Below are 22864 nucleotides of genomic sequence, written 5' to 3'. Positions count from 1 at the left end.
TTTGAGCTTTGTTTCTCATGGCCTGGATAGTTGAGATTATTAGAGATATATGTTTTTGCAGACTCTGTAATGGCAAATGAAGAATGTAAGGAAACAAAACAAAACAACAAAAACCAAAAACCAAGAGGGCATTTCCCTCCCAAATCTTGTTTTAGTTCGCTAGAATTTCATCAAAGGCTGCGCGAATTCGGTTTTTGAAAACGATTGGGTCCTGCCATCACGATGGTTAATCTGAAGCACTGCCTACACAGCCTGAGCTGCAGCTCTCAGGTCTACCATGCTTACATACCCAGCACAAACACGGAAGTAAGCCCAGTGGAGTGGCCTCCCTGCCCGCGCAGGGTGACATCCAGTGCCTCATGCTTGGCTGAGCCTGGAAGCACTGGTTTCTATGTCAGAAGGAAGGGAATGCCAAGACACCAAAGCTCGACTGTTTAAAACAGTAGACACAAACACTATATATTTATAACGAAACAGTATTATCTAAGTGGAAGAAATAGGCATAATAACATGAAAAAACACATTTTATTGCACTTAAGTTATAAGAAAATAAAATTTCTAAGTGAATCAAACCATAGACACAATCCCTTTAAAGGTTGTTTTCCTCCATCATGTCAGGTTGTTACATAACTAAAATTAACCAACTTGAATCTGATTGTTTTAAATCAGACTATAAATAAAACAAACAAAAAATAAACAGGAGGAAAAAAGACTGCCTAGGATACAGTGTTAACCACTTTCACAGTTCAGCTTGAGTTACGGCTCCTGGTGAATGAGGCGGACCATCTGACCCGTTCATCGCGCTGGTTTGCGTGTGACGCCATCACTACAGAGCGAATGTTCCTCTCACGTCAGCTACTCAGAGCAATGAAACTGTAACAGTTGTTTCCCCAAATACTGTAAGATGCTACGACTGACCAGCAACTTTCTTTTATTTTGTATTTTATATATATCTTTAAAATATCTTGTCAGTTTTACTATGTACGTTCATCCATTCACCACAGCCCTCAAAAAAGAAGTTTCTCCACAGAACAGGCACCTCAGGCTCTGTCCCAAGGAATGTGTTTTAATTTTTGCCCAGATAAAAGAAAATAAGCTTTGCACACACTCTCGATTCTTTATTTGCAGGCAAACTTCACTCTTTATTATCTGAAACTTTTCCATTCTCAGCCTCTTAGAGGCTCAGATGGCTCAAGTTTCAGTGGCAAAAAGTCTTTTTTTCTGTAACCAAACTAGAGCAAATTTGGAATTCAGTCTGGGACTAAAACGTCACAGCAGAAAACAAATAAAAAATAATAATTTGCTTTTTCTTTCTTTCCTTTAGCAGCATAAATAAGTTTGGCCACTGGAGTACAGTACAGGTAGGACACGATCCCGTATCTCAAGACCTACTTCTAGCACCAGCAGCGAGAGTGCCATCCATCTCAGGACTCACAGGACCCAGGACAACTTGCCAGCTTCGAGCAACGGATGCACTGAAGAGTGTATATGGAAGCAACAGTAAATAGATTAACAGAGGCTAATACTGTGATTGATTGACATTGGCAATGGTTGGCAAAAAAAAAAAAAAAAAAAAAAAAAAAAAAAAAGAAAAGAAAGCTTCATGATAACTGTACAAAAACAATTCACAGTATTTCTTTAAGCTTTTCCACTTCAGAAAAATGACTTTTGTTGCAGATGCTCTCTGATTGGAAGATGAACCAGCACGGGTTTGGATAGTATTGCCACTCCTTTCTAGGTGACGGTAACAAGGTCTTGGTGTAGCTCTGTCCAATGGCCACTGGAGAAGAAAATCAAGAATAACTGCACTGGGTTGCGTTTAGAAAGCCTCGTTTTGCAAAGCTGCCCCTCAGTCAGAAGTGAAGCCTGTAGGTGCGGCGATGGCCGCCACCTCTGTCAGTTCCGGTTTCTGGTCTCTTTCATCCTTCTTACCTTCTCAGTCTGTAGGTCTCTGCAGTCTGGTGCCCCAAGCCAACGTCCTGCACCACTGAGTACAAGGGATATTTTTTCCTTTTCTTTTTTTTCTCTTTTTTCTTTTTTTTCCTTTTCTGTTTTTTTTTTTCCTTTTCGGTTTTTTGTTTGTTTGTTTGTTTTTTGCGCAGGGGGAAGGGCAGGGAGTATATTGTCTACACAGCTGGACAAAACTCATCTTGTCTGCTCCTTCACTTCAAGTCCACATCGAAGTCCAGCACCAACAGCTTGGTTTCCTCAGTCCCATTCCGACTGCCAACAGCACATACCAGCTTGGTGTTGGAGGCCCTGATCCGCCACACAACTCCCCCGCTCCCCCCACTCTCCAATGTGACTAGGTTTCGAATAAATTCACCCGTTTTCAAGTCCCAGAGTTTTACAGTTCCATCATCTGAGCTGGTAATCACAAAGTTCTTGTTGAACTGTAAACAGGTCACAGCACTCTGATGCTTGTTGGGACCTAGGCAAAAGCACAGGGATTTAATTACTAGTTAGAAATGATGGTCAGGGGCTTTTGCACAGGACTTGTCTTCTACTTAGAACATACAAGAAATTTAACATCGAAAGGCTGCATGTTTAGAAACCTTGTTGTATTTAAGACCAGCGTGCATATAAAACCATCTGGTAGTAATTTCTAACTGAAGCCCCAACCCTCAAGCCCTGAAGTCCAGGAAGCCTGGTTAGCTACAGGCACACAGTTTGTTCTCTGGCTCTATGAAAGAGAGTGTTCCTGAAATGACACAGAGCAATGCAGCTTTATACCTTCTACTGTCGGAAAAAGGAATGTGACAGACCTGTCTGTCACTCTACCACTCTGAATGGACCAGCCAAAGAAGAAAACTGAACCCGTACTACCCCAATTTCCCAAGAATAGGCAAAATGAATGGGCAAAGGCTACCACGTGATGCCCCTCCAGATGGCCTCACTAAAAACAAACCAACCTTATAAGGGCTGCATCTAAATATAAAACTGTGAATCATGAAGAGTCCAGTGGTGCCTGCTGCCAATATTAACCTTCTCCCGCACCTCTGTATCTCAGAGGGAACCATTACTCCTTCCCATCCCAACTAAAGCAGTTGGCTAAGTGGAAGCCAAAGTAATTTCCTATCAGAGATGCTTCAATTCAAAATATAATGATCAGTCAAACAAAGTGTTGCTTCTGTGAGACAGCCAAGTCTTTCTTCTCATTGTTAAGGTTAAATAGAGTCGACTGAACATGCAGGAAATGCGTAAGAATTTTCACATTAAAGACACAATTGGAAACCATTTCTCAAAGTGGCCTAGTTTTGAAAGCCAAACCTTCATAAAGTCATCAGGAGTTAAGTACTCTGCACAAGGTTAAACCTCTGATCCACACAGGTTCTCTCCCGAGCAGCAATGACATTTTGAAAGAAAATGGCTGTAGGAGGGCCAATACTTACCTTGCAATGTTTGTAAACACTGTCCTGTTTTGATATCCCAGATTTTAACTGTAGAATCTGCATTCCCAGAGACAAGAATATTGTCTTTGAGTTCCATTCCACTTGTTAACGACTGGTGTCCTGTTAACGTGTGAATACAATTCCCTGTCTCCACATCCCAGACTCGGATTGATGTATCAAGAGATCCACTCACCACATGGATGCCGTCAAACTACAACAGACACAGCATATTAGAACAGGGACATGGGTATCTGTCCTCTCAGCGGGCAGACCTTCCTCACAATGGGGAGGGGACACAGCAACATGTAAGGCCAGAACAAAGAGCGCACTGGGGTAAACTCGCTGGTAAGCTGATGTGCATGCCATCATGCCAGTGTGTAGACCATGTCTCCAAAACACTCTTCATAAATTCTCTTAAAAATTGAAAAAAAAAATCAAAACGGAACAAAACTTCCCAATAGTTCAAACACAAGGCAGAAATAACTTCAAAAAGTAAACGAAGCACCTGAAATGAACATCATTTTCAAATCACCTGGTCCCAGCTGGAAGCTACATCCTACGTATTCAGTAAGAAAGCTGAGTCTGACTTGCCCATAACAAGCCCAAGCCAGAGCTTGAGACAAAAGCTGTGCTTATCAGCACCCAAGGCATAAGAAGGGCCACAGATAACTTCTGTGATGCTCAAAGTAAACTCCATTAAAAACTGTAAAACGAAGTTGTTTACAAAACTCATCGCAGACAGGCAGTGGTGGCGCACATCTTTAATCCCAGCACTCAGAGCCAGCGGATCTCTGTGAGTTTGAGGCCAGCCTCGGCTACAGAGTGAGATCCAGGGCAGGCACCAAAACTGCACAGAGAACCCTGTCTCAAAAAACCAAAAAGAACTTACTGCTAATTAGGAAATATCCCAAAAGATAACTCTATCAGGAATGAGAAGGAGGCATTTTAGTAACAAAAGCAAGCTATGTAACCTCTCTCTCAGCTTCCAAGGACTCTAAAAGCCAACAAACACCTATCAATCCCCAGGAGGCATATCTAACAACTGGCTATGTATCCTGAGATCTGAGATTCTCTACAGTTCTGAGCACACCACAAGTAGCAACAAGAGTGGCAGGCAATTTCCTCCCCTTGGAAGCCATCATCTTTTCTAAATTCACATCTTTCTCATCTACCGGTATTTCATTACTTGGGCAGCATCATCAATTAAGAATCAAATGCCCTAAGAACAGCAATGTCAGCACTGGGATCCTGTTCTACTCGGCTGATCACTAACAGGCAAGTAACTGGGAAGAAAATTATGTAACAGGAAATATTTTAAAATGGAAAATGCTGCATTTCCAGAAATAAAGGCGACCCATGTTTTATGTCTAGTTACTGAAGATCTTGAAATATCATAATCTACTAATAAATACTAAGTTCAAGTCTAAAGGAATACAGCAGGCTAGCCAAATGCACCTCTCTATGGCTCCCAGTCAATGGCCCTGGGCAAGTTCGTAGTTTTCTGCAGACAGGCTACACAGCCACTTTAAATGGGGATGGAATCACAATTACATGGCCCATCAACTTTTAGCTATCAAGGCAAAGGGGCAGCTTTTGGCCAAATTAATCCTCAGCTAAGGAGTTTATTAAAATCCAAGGTATTCTCCTACGAGACTATCTATTAATTAATGTAGCAAAATTTACAGCCCTGAAGTATCAGGTTCTAAGACAAATATTTGCATTTTTGAGAGAAATGGATCACAGAAATTGAAAGCATTAAATCAGTTAAATGATTTTGGAATTAATGTTTTCTTCATGCTAATTTTAAGGTATATATATATAAACAGCAACTTGGCAGTAACTAACTGAGGAGAATGATCTTATGAGTCATCAGCAAAGCATCTAAGGGATGGGAGAGACACAGTCTTACCTGTAATGAATAGACTCTATTAGTGTGTCCCTGTAACGTGTGTAGACAGGTCTCAGTCTCTGGATCCCACACCTTCACCATAAAATCATACGCTCCACTAACAACCCTCCTGCCATCATATTGAACACAGCGGACGGCTGCTACATGACCCATCAAGACGTGTAAACACTGGCCGGTCTCAATATCCCAAACCCTAAGAGTGGCATCTCGAGAGCCGCTAACAACTCTGCAGAGAGGGAACAGGAAACAAGGTATTAGAATTCTGAAGAGCATGAACACACCTGACAGGTGAAACGGTGTTTGCTTTTTCTCCTTCTTAAACACAACAGAAAGATCTCCAGAGGAGACACCCTACCTAATGCCTTCAAATATGTATCTGAGTCGCTCTCCCTGGAAAGGGAACTGAGGAAGACCAGAGGCTCATCTGGTGGTCCCCCTGATTTATGGACCTTGGTTCCCCCTCAAGGTTCCATGGCACAGTTTGGAAACAACTGCACTGTATCCAAGAAGCAAACAGCTCTCCACACACACAAGCTATCTTGATTAGAAGTGAAATGGTAACATTGCACATGCAGCTCACCCCTCAATGCAGATCTAGGTGGTATTAACTTAGAACATTCCAAAACTTACTTTATGATCTTTGTCATTTCATTACATTTCAATTATGAATTCCTATTAAATATTTGAGAAAGTAAAAATTTCAATGATTTGGGACTCAGAAAACTATGGCTGTTTCCTTATACTTCCCATGTAGAAAAAAAAGTCAGCTTCAGACATGTGCTCACAGCTGCTGATGCAGACTTTTAAAGATAGTTCAGAAATGCCTTCAGAAATTGGCTCAATGTTATAAAATTACACTCTTCTGAAAACCAGAGTGATACAATCATGCAGTTACCTCTGGATTGCTAACCAGGCACCTTCATGTCATTCCCAAGAGACTAAAGCCAGTCTCCACACTGCAAAGAGTGGACTGATGACATGTGGGAAAATGAACACATCCAGAACGGAAATGCAAGGTCTCTTGAAACTCATCCCTTACATTTCAATCACATAACACACTGTGCAAAGCAGGCTCAAATTAAAATAAAAAGGAGCCCCCTGTACACACCACAACTGTAGGGGACAATCTATTTACCAAAACAGTTCTGAATTAAAAAAAAAAAAAAAAGCACTATGGATAGAGTACAGGCCATGGCTGCTGTGGATGCAGTGTAAGGACCCTTCTAAGATACATTCTTTTAGAGGAAAAGCTGTGAATTCAAGGATCCTCCCGTTTCTACCTTCCCAGTGCAAAGATTAGCAGCAACATGGATCACATAAGGCCAACAGAGTATTTTTTGACAAATGAAGTAGAAAACACAATTTTTAGCTGTCTGCAATGAAGATGTGTGAACAGAAGGACATGATTTTAGCAGAAGGGCACTGCAGGCAAGATAAAAAGCACCAGGCAGAGGCATTGGGAAGGCGAGGACAAGCAGACCAGGCTTGGCTGAAACCACTTTGAAAACAGGACTGGAAGATCCCATGTAATTTGTGGGAGTAGAAGGGCATCAATGCTATCCTAATATCTCCATCAGCTGTGCAGAAGGCAAGACCACATCTGAGAGCTCTGAACAGTTCAGATGACAGGTAACGAGAAAAAAAGTCAAAGCCCTGGACCACAGTGTCAGTCTAGTTCCAGGGATGTGATTGGGGGGGGGGGGGCAACGTGGGTGGGTCACTCAAGGACTCATAGGCTAGAAGTCTCAGTGACTGAATTTGTTGCTCTTGCATAACATAAATGTGATAATGTGATTACCAAGAAAGAAAATGACTTTTTTCTTTTTTTTGGTTTTTCGAGACAGGGTTTCTCTGTAGCTTTGGAGCCTGTCCTGGACTAGCTTTGCAGACCAGGGTGGCCTTGAACTCACAGAGATCCACCTGCCTCTGCCTCCTGAGTGCTGGGATTACAGGTATGTGCCACCACCGTCCGGCTAAGAAAATGACTTTTGTTTGAAGATGATGAATCATCAAATCATCAACAAAAGGGAGTGGAGAGCTGAGCTTCAGGAAAAAAGGCTATACCGTCATCTGAAGTGACACAGAGAGACAACCCTGCAATTTTAAGCCAATATAACCAGACTTTCCTAACTTAGGAACATTATTGTACTTTAATCATTAGTGTCTACTTTAAGAGCTCATTAGCACTATGAATCTCAAATTCACAAGTAAGAAAAGTGAAAGTCCCCACCATAATGGGATTTCCCTTACCTCTTTTCATGGAGATGCATACAGCGTACGGTGGAAGTGTGCCCATATAAAGTGTGTATACACTCTCCAGTCTCAGCATTCCATACTTTGAGAGTCCGGTCAGTGGACCCACTAATGATGATATTGTCTCTCATCTGTGATGACCATACTCCACCGGTGTGTCCCACTAACGTTCTTAGACACTGGAAAAACACTTCAGATGATTAATTTTAGGTAGAAATGAAAGCAAGTCAAAGAATATACTAATATCTCACTAAAGTCTAGAATAAATTTTACTTATTCAATTTTATTAGAGCATTAGGAAAGCATTTTGCTCACCAACGCTATACGACACCATTATTACCAAACTGTTTATTTGGTAGTGATACATGCTCATACATGCACACACCACTGAGCAACAGTGCTGACAAAGCAAACACCAGATGAAAAGAAGATTAGCATGACAGGGCTGGAAAGACGGCTCAGTGGCTAAGAGTACCGACTGCTCTTTCCGGGACCCGGGTTTGATTCCCAGCACCTAGTGCCCCACAATCACCTATAACTCCAGTGCCAGGGAATCTGACACTCTCTTCTGGTCTCCAAGGGCACCTGGCATGCACACATACATACATACAGGTAAATACTTACACACATAAAATAATAAAATGAAGTAAAAAAATTTAAAAAGAATTGTAGGTTATATAAGACATGACAGAAAGCAAATATAATAAAATGCAAGCAAGTTTAACAGCTCTAGCCTGGCCGCCATGATTGAAAAATATTAAAGCTGCAGCAGGGTGTCTCCCACGGAAGAGAACCAAGGCAAGAACGCCAAGAGGGTTGGGTGTGGCCACATACCACAGTTTACTCGTCTGCCTGCAGGCAGTAGTTAGGGGCTGGCCATGCTACTCTAGACATGTAAAGACAGACACGGAGACTCTGAGATAAGTCCAAAACTAATATTATATCCCAGAAACATGTAGCTGCTTTGAAAATTTAACATCTGCTTTGAGTATTTATAAGAGTCTTGTCCAAGGAACAACACAGCAAAGACATTTTTAAAAACATAGATTATTCTCAATTTTCTCTTACCTTTTAAATGGTTGATTACTTAATGCATGAAAATACTCTCTTTTGGACAGATAAAGTCAATGCTCACTAGAGACTCATTAAGGAATGCTATAGGAAATAAAGCCACTGCTTGGACTACTTGGCTTTTGAACCCAGTATTTAAAACCTCCCTGCTTCATTCACTTACTGTAATTCAAGACTGAGACAACTTCAGATTAACAGGATTGACTTGACTTCTAAATTATAGCTAGCTCAGCCACAAAGCAGTCTACAAGGAAACTTACAAATCACTCAGTCATATTTGGAAGATGTTGGGGATAACGATTCTAATTCACATGGGCAAGGTGAGAAGTAAGCTCAGAGAAGAGGATGTGCATCCGAGAAACCTTAGACCATCTAAGTGATAGAGACAGCAAACTACTGAAATGAAGAAAACACCACTGCCACCATGCCAAGGTAACATTTCTAAAGGCAGCCTGATGTTTGTTATCACAACAGCAGAGGATCAAACCCCTCCTTTACTGTGACTACACACACAAAACGGCAACTCGAGGAAGTGTGGAAAGAAGTGAACTTACTTTGCCAGTGACTGCTGACCAAACTTTTAAAGTGTTGTCATCAGAACCACTAACTATGCGGTTACCGCAGAACTGGAGGCATGTGATCACATGGTCATCATGCCCTTTCAGCACCTGGAAGAAAACGTACATATCACATTTATGTTATTACATCACGTTCTTTAAAATACAGTGAAGTGCCGCAAAGGTGGTTCAGATAGATGGGGCCTGGGGCCAGATCCCCAGAACTCACGTAAGAACTGGGCAGAGTCACACAAAGGCCTGTACCCGGACACTGTCCAGTGTGGAGACAGGAGAACTGCTGGAGCCTATGGTGGCCAGCCTAGCTCCAGGGTCAGGAAGAGACTCCATCTCAAAGAAGTCAGTCAGAGAATGAGAACAGGAAAGCTGACATACTCCTCTGCCTGTGTGTGTGCATGGGTACATGCAAGGACACACACATATGTGCATACAACACACACACACACACACACACACACACACATATCAGTGAAAGCAAGAATGGTTTGTGTGTCAGAACAGTAATCTGTAATCTATTTTTAAGATGAAATTTATGTAAAATATACAGCACATCTTGGGCTACCAAGTGAGCTCCAGGCCAGCCTGGATAACCTAGGCAAACCTCAGCTCAGAATTAGAACAATAAAAAGAGGAGGAAGAGGACTGGGCTCTGGGTTCAACTTTTAACACTTCAAAAAATAAAAGCACCTAGAAACAGGGGAATAACAAATAACATTTTTTTTTCAACCTAAAAATTATGCCAGTGAATGCTGGCATATAAAACAATGCCTCCCAAAATTGGCTAATTTTTTGTTATAAAAGTTTATGCACTGAGGATTTCTACCACTTATATATCTGAAATAATATTCTAATACAGAAAATGAGACTTCTGCTTCAAATTATAAAAAACAAAACACAGAAAAATCCACAAAAAACAAAACTGATATTTCTAAAATGTAATAATGATAATTAATAATATCAATGTCATGCAGAGTGATCCAGAACAAATTTACTTCCTCTTAACTCATCTTTATTGGGAGACTTTCTTGAGACCAGGTCTCATACCATAGTGCAGGTTGGCCTAGAACTCAATATGTTTCCCAGGTTGGCCTTAAACTTACAGATTTCCTTCTGCCCCAGTTTCTTGAGTACAAGCACAAGCCCCCATGCCTGGATCAACTCATCTTTGATTCCAATAAAATTATCAGATTAAAGAAACCAGAAATAAAAGAACACTGTTAGTTACACTTTGAGTTAATTTTAAAATACAGCCAGCTTTCTTTCACAGAAGGTAGGCAGCAAGTGTCCTTCAGGCCAACAGAAGAGCTGGATCAGGTATTCCTACTGATTGAAGGTTTCTGTTACCTTGGGAGACTTGAGTTCTCCTCGTCTCCAGTTGGTATCAATCCTGTGCTGTCTGATGTACGCACTCTTCCATGGGCTGTGTATAAAACCTGGCTTGATTATTTTTCTTCTCTTGATGTGCAACGGTTCATCAATTCCTAAAGTATCAAAGAGTTCAAGAGAATAGGTCCTTTCACCACTAATAAAAATTACACATTTTATAAAGATCTTGTTTTGTTCTGCTTAGCACAAGTGAGGTAGCATCTCCTAACTTGTAACACATCACTGTGCCATTCAGCAGTGAGTCTGCATTTGGCATGGCACCTCTGTACTCACTGTTACTTCTCCTGCTCACAAAGAAGGTGCTGGTGTGGACACACAAAGATATGATGGGCATGTACTGCTTGTGTGAATGTAAAATGGTACCACCACTGTGGAAATTAGTACAGGGATTCCTCAAAAACACAAACGTAACACACAATGTAGCACTTTTAACTTCTGCATATATACTCAAAAGAATTAAAAAGAGAGATGCGAACAGGTATCTACACACCCATGCTCATACTGATACTATACAGTTAGCCAAAAGTTGGAAGCAGTCCAGGTGTCTGTCCAAAAACCCCAATACAGCAATACACACAATGAAATGCTGTTCGGCTTTAACAAAGATGCATGTTGTGACACGAACCTTGAAGACGGTTTGCTAAGTGAATAAGGCAATACAAAAGGAAAAACATTGTATAATTTTACTTATCATAGGTTCCTAGAATAGTCAGTTTACAGAGATAAAGCATGTAGGCAACAGGAAAGAAGGAACGGGGAGAATATCACTGGATCATACACAACAAAATGACTTAAATGATACTGGCCTGGAACGCACTATGTAGACCAAGATGGCTTTCAGTAATCCTGCCTATATCTCTCAAGTAGTATGATTACAGATACACACCATTACCTCAGGTTATGTATGTATGTATGTATGTATGTATGTATGTATGTATGTATGTATATTGAGACAGGGTGTTACTATGCAGTCCTGGAACTTATTATGTAGTCCAAGCTGTTCAGAATCATTTTTAGCAAGCACAGTTAAAGGACATTTAAAAATGATTCTGAAGCTGGGCATGGCAGCACACACCTTTAACCCCAGCACTCAGGAGGCAGAGGAAAGTAGATCTTCATTAGTTCAAGGCCAGCCTGGTCTACCTTTCGATTTCTCAGACAGCCAGGGCTGTGGAGACCCTTTCTCAAGGAGGAAACAAAAGATTTTGAGAAAGGTGAGGCAGAGTTGATTAACCCTAGTTTACATATGGAGATGCTTGAGAAAGAAGATTTTACTGATTAATCTGAGCAGCCAGAAGTTGACTTCAGGACCAGGCTTAGCAAGAAGCCCCAGCTCTTCACCTCAAGTCTTTACTAACCCTCACCTGGCCACACAGCTATGCAGAGAGCATCCTCTATACAATACAGCACTACCAGTTTTTCCTCTAATATTCTGCTTTTCAGAAACAATTTTTTTCCAAAATGATTACTTTTCTAGATGCTTATTTGCACAACAGAAGGTCTTACCTTTGATCAATATGGAGGATACTTATTCCCTTCCTAAGAAAGGGGGTTCAAACCAAACCAAACTATGCTTCAAGACTACAAGGTCCAAATCAGGAGGAAGATGTCAAACAGTACAATCTTCCCAGCATTTATGAATGTCCAGCTCATGGGGGGTGACCACCAAGTATCTATGGGAGTAGTGGATACAATACTCAATTGTATGGGTATTAATTGCTGAACATGGTTTCCTTTAAATCAGGTGGACTCCTTCGCTGCTGGGATCAAGGAAGTGAATAGACACAGACTCACTCTGGCAGGTACCACTGAGCCAGCGATTTATTTTCCCTACACAGGGAAGTTATTCTGTCTACTTGTCTCCAGAATCCTTTGCTTCTGCAGAGTAGAAACACATTCTCTATGTGATTTTGAACCTTACCCTCTTCTTTACATTTCTCTCTCCAGAGAAGGTTGTCCTCAGCCAAAATCCTCCAGTATCGACAAGTCTGAGCTGCTTGCAGCAGGTCCTTGGGTTCCAGGAATGAAAGTACATAGAGTGCCAGCTGTGGGAAGGAAGAAGGACAGCACACTCACACTTCTGAAAATAATGGAGGTTACTCTCCACAGGGTGAGTATCTCCACAGGGTGAGCATCTCCCTAGGACAACTGTTATTTGGTAGACTGAGCGAGCAAATCAAGAAGAGCAGTATTTTAAGAGCAAAGAAAACGCTCATTAATCTCCTATCAGGAATCTGAGGCTTTATTCTGGATGATTTTATTGGTATTTACTTACAGTGAGAACAGTGCCAGTGATCCCAAGTTTCTTGTGTGAGCCTAGTGCTCAAGTTCTTAGATTAGCATAACTTTCTAACTTCACTAATATTTTTTTTTATCTCTGACAGTCTTTGAAAGAGCATGTAAGCCAAAAGAATCTTCTGAGGCTTACCTTTTATTAATAATCTGTGCTTACTTCTTAAATGCTAAAACATTCTCAAACTGTGAGGCTTGGTGATGGCTCAGTTGGCCGTGTTTCATGCACAACCATGAAGATGAGGGTTCGGATCTCAGCACTCTTGTAAAGCCAGGCATGGCAGCGGCAGCAATAATCCCTGTGCTCGGGAGGCCAGACAGGAACTCACTGGCTACTCAAGCTGAATGGGTAAGCTCTGGATTCAGTGAGTGATCATGACTCATGACTCAATAACGTGGGAACAACTAAGGAACACACCTCTGGCCTCCACATGTACATGTGTGCAGAAGTATCTGCATGTATTTATGTACACTCATTTGAACACATGCACATCCCACACATATACAAAATAACCCTCACAAAGATTTTCAAATTCTATTGATTTGAGGTCAGGAAAGTTTTTGCATGTTGTCTATACAAATAAAAATAAAGCAAAACAAAATAGAAAAACTCTCAGAGATAACTAAAAACACTAAGCTATAAGAAAATCTGTAAAATTAAGATTCTAAAGGAGAGTTTCAGGTATGTAAAATATATCAAGTGAGTATTCACTTCATTTACAAAAAGTGTTTCTCCTATTTTATGTCCTGATGACTTCATGTTACTTTCCTGAGTTTATTCAGAGTTTTGTTGTAGAAAAAGCTCACAAGAATAACCACTTCTTTTGTGGGACAATGTCATTTTTAAAAAGTACTGCTAAGGGGAAAAACACCAGGAAAAAGATGTTTTATCAATTTTGCTTTTCCCTAGAGTTATGTTTAGTTTCATCGACTGTACTCAAATTTAATGCAAAATTATACTTAGGACTATTAATGTCTCTGAAGAAAACCTTAGAGTGGTTCTCTAAGAAAAGAGACAGCATAACTACTTTTCTGCTCCAAGCTGAGGTTTCAGGATCATCTGTATGGTGTGTCCCTTTTTCCTGCTGTCATTTTAGCTGGTATGTAATTAGTAGCATGTGTATAGTAATTTGAGAAAATATAGAGCATGGGAGTTATTCCTTTCTTCTGATAAAAATTAAGCTGTGAAGTCTAAAATGTCAACACATGCATTATATTTAAACTATGTAGCCACATATGGCTGTATGATGAAGTGCTGTAAGAATGGAATTTCTATTTGATCTTTCTCTCTCAGATGGAGGATGACTGGTAAGAATGGACAAGGACATATAGGGAAAATTCTACGTATTAAAAATAATTACAGGGGGTGGGAGATATAGCTCAGCAGTTAAGAGCATTGACTGTTCTTCCAGAGGACCTGGGTTCAATTTCTAGCACCCACATGGGAGCGCATACCTGTCTGTAACTCTGGTTCCAGGGCATCTGACACCTTCACACAGACATACATGCAGGCAAAACACCAATGCACATAAGAAAATAAATAAATAAATAAAATAACGACATAATTCAAGGACCAGAGAAATACAACAGTCAGAAAACTACTAGTCTTGAAGGAATGTGAGGGAAATAAGTGACAAAATAAGAGCAAAAATAGTATTACTGCTTGATGAATCCAGAATTTTGAAAACATCGACTATAAATAATAAACATACTCAAATAACTAAGGTCAGGTTTCAGGTAACCGAGGGAAAATTTGAAGAAACTCAGTGATTCTTATGCAGACTTACCTATCCACGTGGAAGAAAGATGTACCTTGGTTATAAGCATACTGTATGTGACAACTGCACCATTAAGCCGTAGACAGCAGGTTGTCAAACCGTAAGGAGCAGGACACTGCTCACAGGAGGCAGCGGTTACACACTTGGACAGCACCCGCATGGGCACCACTGAAGGCCCTTACTTACCTCTTTGGGGAGCAGGGAGATGAAGTCTCGCTGGAACTGGGGCTCTATCACTTGCATCATGTGCTTCACCTGTGTTGGTTCACAGCTGTCAATGAGCTCATCTAAAGCCAGCAGCTTCTCTGGTCCACTCCAGCTCTACCAAGGAGGGATTGGACACTTTTACCACCTCAGAGATGTCCCAATTACAAACTACACAGAAGACCCGAGTGTCCATGTCTGAGCAGTGGAACCACATGACAAGGGACCATGGACTGAGAACTTGGCCTCCAGAAGCCTCTGAAGCCATCCAGGTTTTAGTTTCAACAAATTTACGGAGTACCTTTCTTGCAAAGCATTGCCATGACTGGCAGAAGAAAAAAAAAAAAAAAACCCTGCATTTATTTTTAATTATAATAGTTATGCATTCATCTAACACCAAGACACTGGAGGAGATACCAAAATCTTGTTCCAGAAACATCAATCTGGGTTATTGAATAAATATGGAATTTTGATAGATCTTTTTTTTTCTGTATTCATTTTAGTTGACAGCCATAAAATTTTATGGCTTGATGAAGACCACAAGAGAACAGGAAGAAGCAAAGAGCTAGAGAGGTCCCCAGAAATCCACAATGATACATCCACTGTAGACTACTGGCAATGGTTGAGAGAAAGCCTAAACTGACCTAGTCTGGTGATCAGATGGCCAAACACCCTAACTGTCATGCTGGAACTCTCATCCAATGATGGAGGTGGATGCAGAGATCCTCAGCCAGGCCCCAGGTGGAGCTCCAGGTATCCAATTGTCGAGAAAGAGGAGGGACTGTAAGAGCGTGAATTGTTGAGACCAAGATTGGAAAAGCACAGGGACAAATAGCCAAACTAATGGAAACACATGAATTATGAATCAAAAGCTGTGGAGCCCCCAACTGGATCAGGACCTCTGGATAAGTGAGCCAATTGAATAGCTTGAACTGTTTGGGAGGCACCCAGGCTGTGGGACCTGGACCTGTCCTTAGTGCATGAGCTGGCTGTTTGGAGCCTGGGACATATGCGGGGACTCTGATCAGCCTGGAAGGAGGGGACTGGACCTACTTGTATGTACTGAATCTACCAGGTTGAGCTGAATCTCCAGGGAAGTCTTTGCCCTGGAGGAGATGAGAATGGAAGGGAGGGGCTGGGGGGGGAGGTGGAGGCAGGAGGGGGGAGGACAGGGGAACCCATGGCTAATATGTAAAATTAAAACACAAATATAATTTAAAAAATTTTATGGCTTGAATAAGGCTTTCATCTAAGAGCTAAGAGATTTGCAACATCATTTAGAAAGAAATTAAGTTGGATATTCTGCATATCTGACAAGTGTCTTCTCTAAACTTTAAAAAATGCTGTTTTATAAAAATAATAAACAACAAATAACAGAAAAAATTACCTAAGTTAATTTTTTAAAATTAGAATATAAACAAAGGCCAAAAAGGAGTAAGAAAAAAATGCTATACTTATGAAAAGTGAAAACACATAATTACACTTCAAAAATATTAATTCCTTTAAACAGCTCTCAGGCTGGATTTAGTTACTGTTTCATTTTCTTCTTTCTCTTTTTTTTTTTTTTTTTTTAACTATTTTTCCACCAGTGAGCATGACTGCTTAGGAAAGCCATGGTTCTTAAAAGGAAAAATTCTTATGGCCATATGAGTAATTTAAAACTTTGGAATTTTATAATAACTATGTAAAACATTTAAGTAACTTCATAAGAGACAAAATACATAAAGACTGAGCTGTGGTTGGTGATTTAGCTCAATGGTACAGCGCTTGCCTGGCAAGCACAAGGCCCTGGGTTCGATCCTCAGCTCAAAGAAAAACGTTTTAGGGGCTAGGCTCTCCTTCAACTTGGTATGCCAGACTTTGTTGACTACCATGGGAGGCCTTACCCACTCTGAGGAGTGGATGAGGGTAGAGTGGGAGGGAGGTGAGGAGATGGGAGAAGGGGAGGGAGGGGGAACTGGGGCTGGTATGTAAAATGAAAAAAAATTAATAAAAAAAAAGAGCTGTGTTAAGGCTCTCAGAAAGCTTCACTCAGAATAATTCTTAAAGAGGTATTTACTCCTTTAGACTCTACAATGACCTCACCTCTCCCTTCTAAATTTACTCCAGATGATGCTAGCATTACGGAACAGCAGCCAGTATTTAACTACTTCCACGACCTATCTCCTTTGCCAATGTAAGGAACCACAGGCTCCAGTAAGTCGTGTCCTCTCCTTTCACTTGCACATACAATGTTCAAAACATTCATGCCACTCATCCTCAGTCCTCTGTGCTCAGGCAGGCACACACCTAGATGTTGGACATACAATACATACAGTGCCCTACTCTTGAGTAAAAGCACTGGGTTGTTCTGTCTTCTCCACAGCACTTCAGGCCTTGGCTCAGATGTGACCCATTTGACAATGTGGTCAATTTCCATTCATCACTGACCATAGAGTATACATAATTTAAATTTTCTTATTTATTGACTTACATCCCTCACAGGGTTTAAAAAGGTTTTTTAATATGTTGGTCATTTCTACCTGTTCTACATTACAGAAAATTTGTAGATACTATCATGGCCATGGCCATTTTGGGAGATGGACAACTATGCTGACTCAATGAAACTGCAAATTTTAATTAAGCATTTGAAAACAGAATAATAGTGCAGAATCAGAGACCAACAAATCCACCAACTTCAAAACATCGAAAACTTGGTCATCACTGCATCATCTAAGCCACCAGTGTCTCTTCTAGATGATGATGTTCAGACCCCTAAACAGCCTCTGGGCTTCATAGCTTTGTTCTGTTCTATCGCCACACAGTCCTCGGAGATTGGTTAAAGGGACTCTTCTCCTTACAACCTTGAGCCTCCTAAGAAAAGAACTGGTTGGCACAGTAGTTCCCAAACACTGTCCAGGATCCCACAATTCACTCCAAGGACAGTTTAGTTTTTCTACAAGCAACTCATCCGACGTTGATTCAGGTGGTTCATGAACCAGCACCTGGGGACACTGGCAGGGTGTGCTTACTATTCCAATCAGGCACAAGGTTTTATGACCTTAGGCAGCACTGAGCTTCATGGTAGAAACTCACTTCTCTAGAACCTAAGCATGGCAGTGCAGTCTACCTGACTGTTTCACTTTGAGACAGGGTCTTGCACTGTAGAGTCTGGACGGGTCTTAAGTGCATGGCAATCCTCCTTGCTCTACTAGGGTTACAGACTTGAGCCACCACACCCAGATTACCTATCTCTATTTGAACAGCTCCTGTACTACTGTGGGCAGTTCTCCTTGTTAGTCCAAACAGCTTTACAATCCAACTCAGAAAACATGATCCATCACATATTGCTTTCTAAAGAACCCAAGACTCAATCTGCTTTATTGTGATGTAAATACATTAATTTCTTCAACTTTCTTACACAAGGTGTAACAAGCTTTCTTCATCACGCTGTAACAAATACAATTTCAAAGCAACAATAAACTGACCTTGTCACTCTCTTGAAAGTTTTAATCTTTTGTTCACTAACAAATAAGACAAGTAACATAAAGCAGAAAATACATGTAATTTTGGAGGTAGCATGGAGCTGGATAAATCCTTCAATATAGATTTTATTAATTATAAATCTCAAAACAGATGTCTTTTATAGTTCTTGGTTTTGGTTTGAGTCTTAACATCTTTCCAAAGCACACAGCCTTAATTTAAATCTGTCCTGCTAAAGTGTGCAGACATTTGCATAATGCTAACTCTCTCACACACACTTCACCTTTGTCCCTCAGATTCCCATGTGAAGCCAAGTACTGACAGGCTCCTCTAGACCCAAGATAACTTGGCTGACAGCTGTGTCTTGGCGAATGGAGGAAATTGACATTTACCGTTGTCCTTCCACATAGAGCTGGAGGTACATCTATATACTTTTTCCTTTGGACACTTTTTACTATACGATTTGTTTTATGTAGTATGAAATAAAGGGAACAATGGTTCTTTAATAAAATTACCTACTAGTTAGGAGGCAAAACCAAAATTTGAACTAAGCTTTTTCATCTAGACCACACATGTTTCTCTTGTATGATGCCTTTGAACCATAAAAGACTAATTCCATTAGTGTCTTTACCTACTATAAAATTTTTAAGTGAAAAACCATACACTGTATTATCCAAATTACATAAACAACCAAACAAACCCTACCCCTCTGGCTAAGGGAAAAAGCAGACACAATGACCACGGGACAGTTTAATCAATTAGAGCAGTACAAAGTTTGGGTTTTTGCTTCTGTCTTTAGTTTACATTTCTGTTTTTCAGTAATAGTCTGTTATCTATAGTATCATTTGTTCTCATGCAATTTACAAATGGAGTAGAGAGTACTTTGTCAGGGTAGATGAAGCTGGACCAAATGCTGTATCACTGCCTGAAGAGCAACAGGAGGACAGTAAGGGGACAAGAGCTCCCATTTCGCTTGTTACACAACAGGGAAGTCACCATTAAATGCCCCAGTCGCATATTTGTAGAAAGCTTGCTAGTTTAATTACCCCTCATGGGTCAGCTCACACCATCCCACTTTGCCATGGAGCTGTGGCTGTCTATAAGATTGGCAGTGAAGCATCACAAGCCTTCAGGCAAGTGATTCAATTCTAGTTAGTTTGGCACTAGTCTGGAAACACACACCACACCACACCACACCACACCACACCACACCACACCACACCACACCACACCGTACAAGACAAGACAAGACAGGACAGGACAGGACAGGACAGTGGGGCCGGGTCATGTCAGAGACAGACATGGAACAGAAGATTAAGGTTGATCTACCTTGTCAGGTGGGCCTTTAGTTGCTACAGATTTGTTTAAACAGAATGTCTGGGGGAGCAGGACATGATTAAGATCTTTACTTGCAGGGATAATTTCACATTATTTCTGTGAACTAAGAATGGGCTCTCTCACTACAAATACTCATATGAAACAGACACACTTTTATAGGACCAAAAATGGCTCAGTGAATTTGGTTTTCTGATTTTATTTTTACAGCTGACATTTTTGAAACTGAGATGTAGTGAGTATAACATGTGGGCAGTTTATTAAGGAAAGTATGGGTACTAAATAAGCATTGAATAAAGAGCTCTCTAAAACAACCTCTTGGAAAGGAAGCATCAATGTCTCTACTGCAGGTATATATCAGAAAAAGTTCTCTTAATCAACATCCTAAGTGGCTTACAGAAAATATTTTGGTACATTAAAATGCTGTGGGGAAAATGGGCCCAACCATATAAAAATTTAGAATAATCTGCTAATGAGCTTTGTTCCAATCAACATTTTGAAGGCTATTTGGATGGACGCTAAAGCTACCATTTGGTTTTCAACATCTGGATGAGACATGAACTCTGCACTCCTGGGTGCTAGGTTGTGCACACACTCATGTGCATGCAGGAGAACACACTGATATTCCCATTTCCCTGGCTTAATTAGAGATTAATATTTTAAATATTCCTGTAAGACTATATAAACAGATGTCTGGATTTAATTTTGAGTCTTATTTATTTTTAAAGGGCTGGGCAAGAGAATTCTCAGGGTATATATTAGAAAAAAAAATGAACTTGAGGCAAAAGAAAGGGGGAAATGATAATCCTTACGTGAGTTTCATCAACAAGTGTCTGTGAACATGAAAACCCTTTTTGTAACTGTAGTGTTACAACATTTCCCTAAGTCAAATGCAACTTCCATTTCTTTAATCCCAAGACTCTTAAACTTAGTACTATGACATTTTGGGTTGGATAACTATGTTTTTGGAGGCTATCTTTCATATTGCCTCTTTCATCTGGGGAAAAACTCAATCCTGTTGAAGAACCAGGGCACCACCCCTGTCAGTTACAGTAGCTCCACCTGCTCCAACCCACTTTGCCAGTGTTCCAGTAATCACTAGAAGACACAAAACAATCTCAAATCCATCTAACTATGATGAAAACCACACACACACACACACACACACACACACACACACACACACAAAGAGAGAGAGAGAGAGAGAGAGAGAGAGAGAGACACAGACAGACAGACAGACAGACAGACAGACTAAGTATTTAAAATATTAGGATTTGCATAACAGGGCTTAAATATTAGAAATGACAAATAAAGCCAATATAAGTTTTTGAATTATAGCTTCCTTATGTGTTCATTATATACCTAACAATTCAAGAATCCAGAGGGAGTGAAATGTGTTCATTTTATATTAGTATGGTGGCCAATATCAGGTATGTTCACATTTTATTGATTATTGTCTGGAAAGAATTATTGAGGACTTCATCTATGGCAGCTGTTTTGATAAGCACTTGATTTAGTCTACCATTCACGATAAGATGTAAGACAGTCTAACTAACTTAAGTTATAAAAATCTGTAGTAGTCAAGGTGACTAATCTTCCCAGTAAATGTTCAAAGAATTTAAATTCTAGTAAAAGACAGTAATTGGAACTTGAGCAGATTAAAGCCAAATGCAAACAAGGCACTGAGAGGAGCCACCAAGTCATCTCCACTAGGGAAGTAGTGAAGGGTAAGTCACCTCCAGAGACTCGCTGACAGTTCTTAATCTCAAATTCCTTATTCTCAAGAAACGTGTTCAGAAATCAAGAATACATTCAATGACATAGAAATCCAAACACAAACAAGAAAATAAAGACTTGTCTAACTAAAAAAGCAATAGATATGCAAATATAAACTTATACAAATAAGCACTATACTTTCATTCTGAAAGATGCATGTCACATCGTAGGCTTGTTATTTTAAGTGTACACTCGGGGATTCCCAGGACTACTGTCCTTCTGGATGACTACGACCCTACCCAATTCCAGAAATCTTCTATCATCCTCCCTCCAAAAACCCTACCCCTCTTAGCAGGTAGCCCCAGTCCTCTCCCCTGTCTACCTGGCACCCACTAACCATCTTGGTCTCTTTTTATTAATAACCATTTCCTTTTACATCTGGCTTCTTTCCTTTCGTGCAGTGTCTCTGAGGCTCATTCATACCCAGCACAGCACCCAACAACACGCCATGTTTCAAATGGCTGAATGATCCCGCACTCCTATCTCTGCCCCAAGCCACTGAGTGAAGCATTTCAATAGCGTGGTCCCACAGTCACCTGAAACATTTTCAGCCACTCTTGGAGGCCGGTGGGTGGCTGGACCGATGTGATCCTGCGTCGCTGTTGCCCTTGCCCATTGGCAGCTCTTAGGTCCCCAAAAGTTGTTGGTGTTGCTGAACATGGTACAAGCCCAGTGGTACTAAAAACAAAAAACAAAAGTACAGAGTGGAGGTAAAGATAGGTCTTGGTTAAGAACTGTGAAGTCTGATTTCATCAGAACAATGATCTGGTGTTCTTCAAACATCAGTACAGCAATCCCTTTTGCTGGCTATCTCAGAGGGCAGGGATACACAAAGCCTACTTTGCTTTCTTCTTTTTCTCCTGTTCCACAGATGGTCCCACTATGCAGACAAGGCCAGCATCAAACTTACTATGCAGCCCAGGCTAGCTTTGAACTCACAATTGTCCTGTTTCAAACTCTTCAATGCTGGAAATACAGGCATTGGCCACCACATTTGGCCCTGTTTTCCTATTATAATTAAAGTTTCTTCTTATCATCATCCAGGCAATTTTATTGGCCATCACATGGAAGACTCTATGAAAAATCTGTATGTCACCAGTACATGTTTGCTTAGGGCTACAGGCGCAATTAGTAGCAGCGCACATGCTGAGTGGACACGGGCTGCTTCCATTCGTACCCCAAGTGAGTGAGTAAATGACCAAGCAGACAAGCAAGCAAACATGCCCTAGAACATACAGCTCCTACTTCTATGACTAGTCCCAATTAAAGCCTAGATTTTCCTTATTAAAAGGAATGTGAAAGCATTAATGTTACCAATATTACAGAGATAAATATGTTCTGGATTTCACTTCTTATACATAAGTCCTTAAGCTTGTCCCAGATGCATTTATTAAGCTGAGCTTAGGTATCTGGTTGTAGTCAGCCTTGATC

The 22864-nt window shown here is 40.7% G+C and overlaps 1 protein-coding gene across 8 annotated transcripts in view; it reads right to left on the bottom strand.

Annotated features, from left to right (window-relative positions):
* Positions 1–506: 506 nt before the first annotated feature.
* Fbxw7 (F-box and WD repeat domain containing 7) overlaps positions 507–22864 on the bottom strand; it is a 164203-nt gene continuing 141845 nt past the window's right edge. For 5 of the 8 annotated variants that reach the window (XM_036189868.1, XM_036189867.1, XM_036189865.1 and 2 more), the window contains 9 exons: positions 21970–22111; positions 14843–14977; positions 12508–12631; positions 10545–10681; positions 9180–9293; positions 7552–7733; positions 5302–5527; positions 3393–3603; positions 2050–2431 (listed from right to left, as the gene is read on the bottom strand). In XM_036189868.1, the coding sequence (XP_036045761.1) occupies positions 2163–2431; positions 3393–3603; positions 5302–5527; positions 7552–7733; positions 9180–9293; positions 10545–10681; positions 12508–12631; positions 14843–14977; positions 21970–22111 (1540 nt within the window). In that variant the 3' untranslated portion in view covers positions 2050–2162. Of the gene's footprint in view, positions 2432–3392; positions 3604–5301; positions 5528–7551; positions 7734–9179; positions 9294–10544; positions 10682–12507; positions 12632–14842; positions 14978–21969; positions 22112–22864 lie in introns of all 8 variants that reach the window. The other 3 variants (XM_036189869.1, XM_036189872.1, XM_036189871.1) reach the window with 2 other exon arrangements.

This window comes from Onychomys torridus, chromosome 6 (genome assembly GCF_903995425.1).
Source record: "Onychomys torridus chromosome 6, mOncTor1.1, whole genome shotgun sequence".
Classification (NCBI taxonomy): Eukaryota; Metazoa; Chordata; class Mammalia; order Rodentia; family Cricetidae; genus Onychomys; species Onychomys torridus.
The sequence above is the reverse complement of the archived record's forward strand: the minus strand, read 5'-3'. Positions and strand labels throughout refer to the sequence as shown.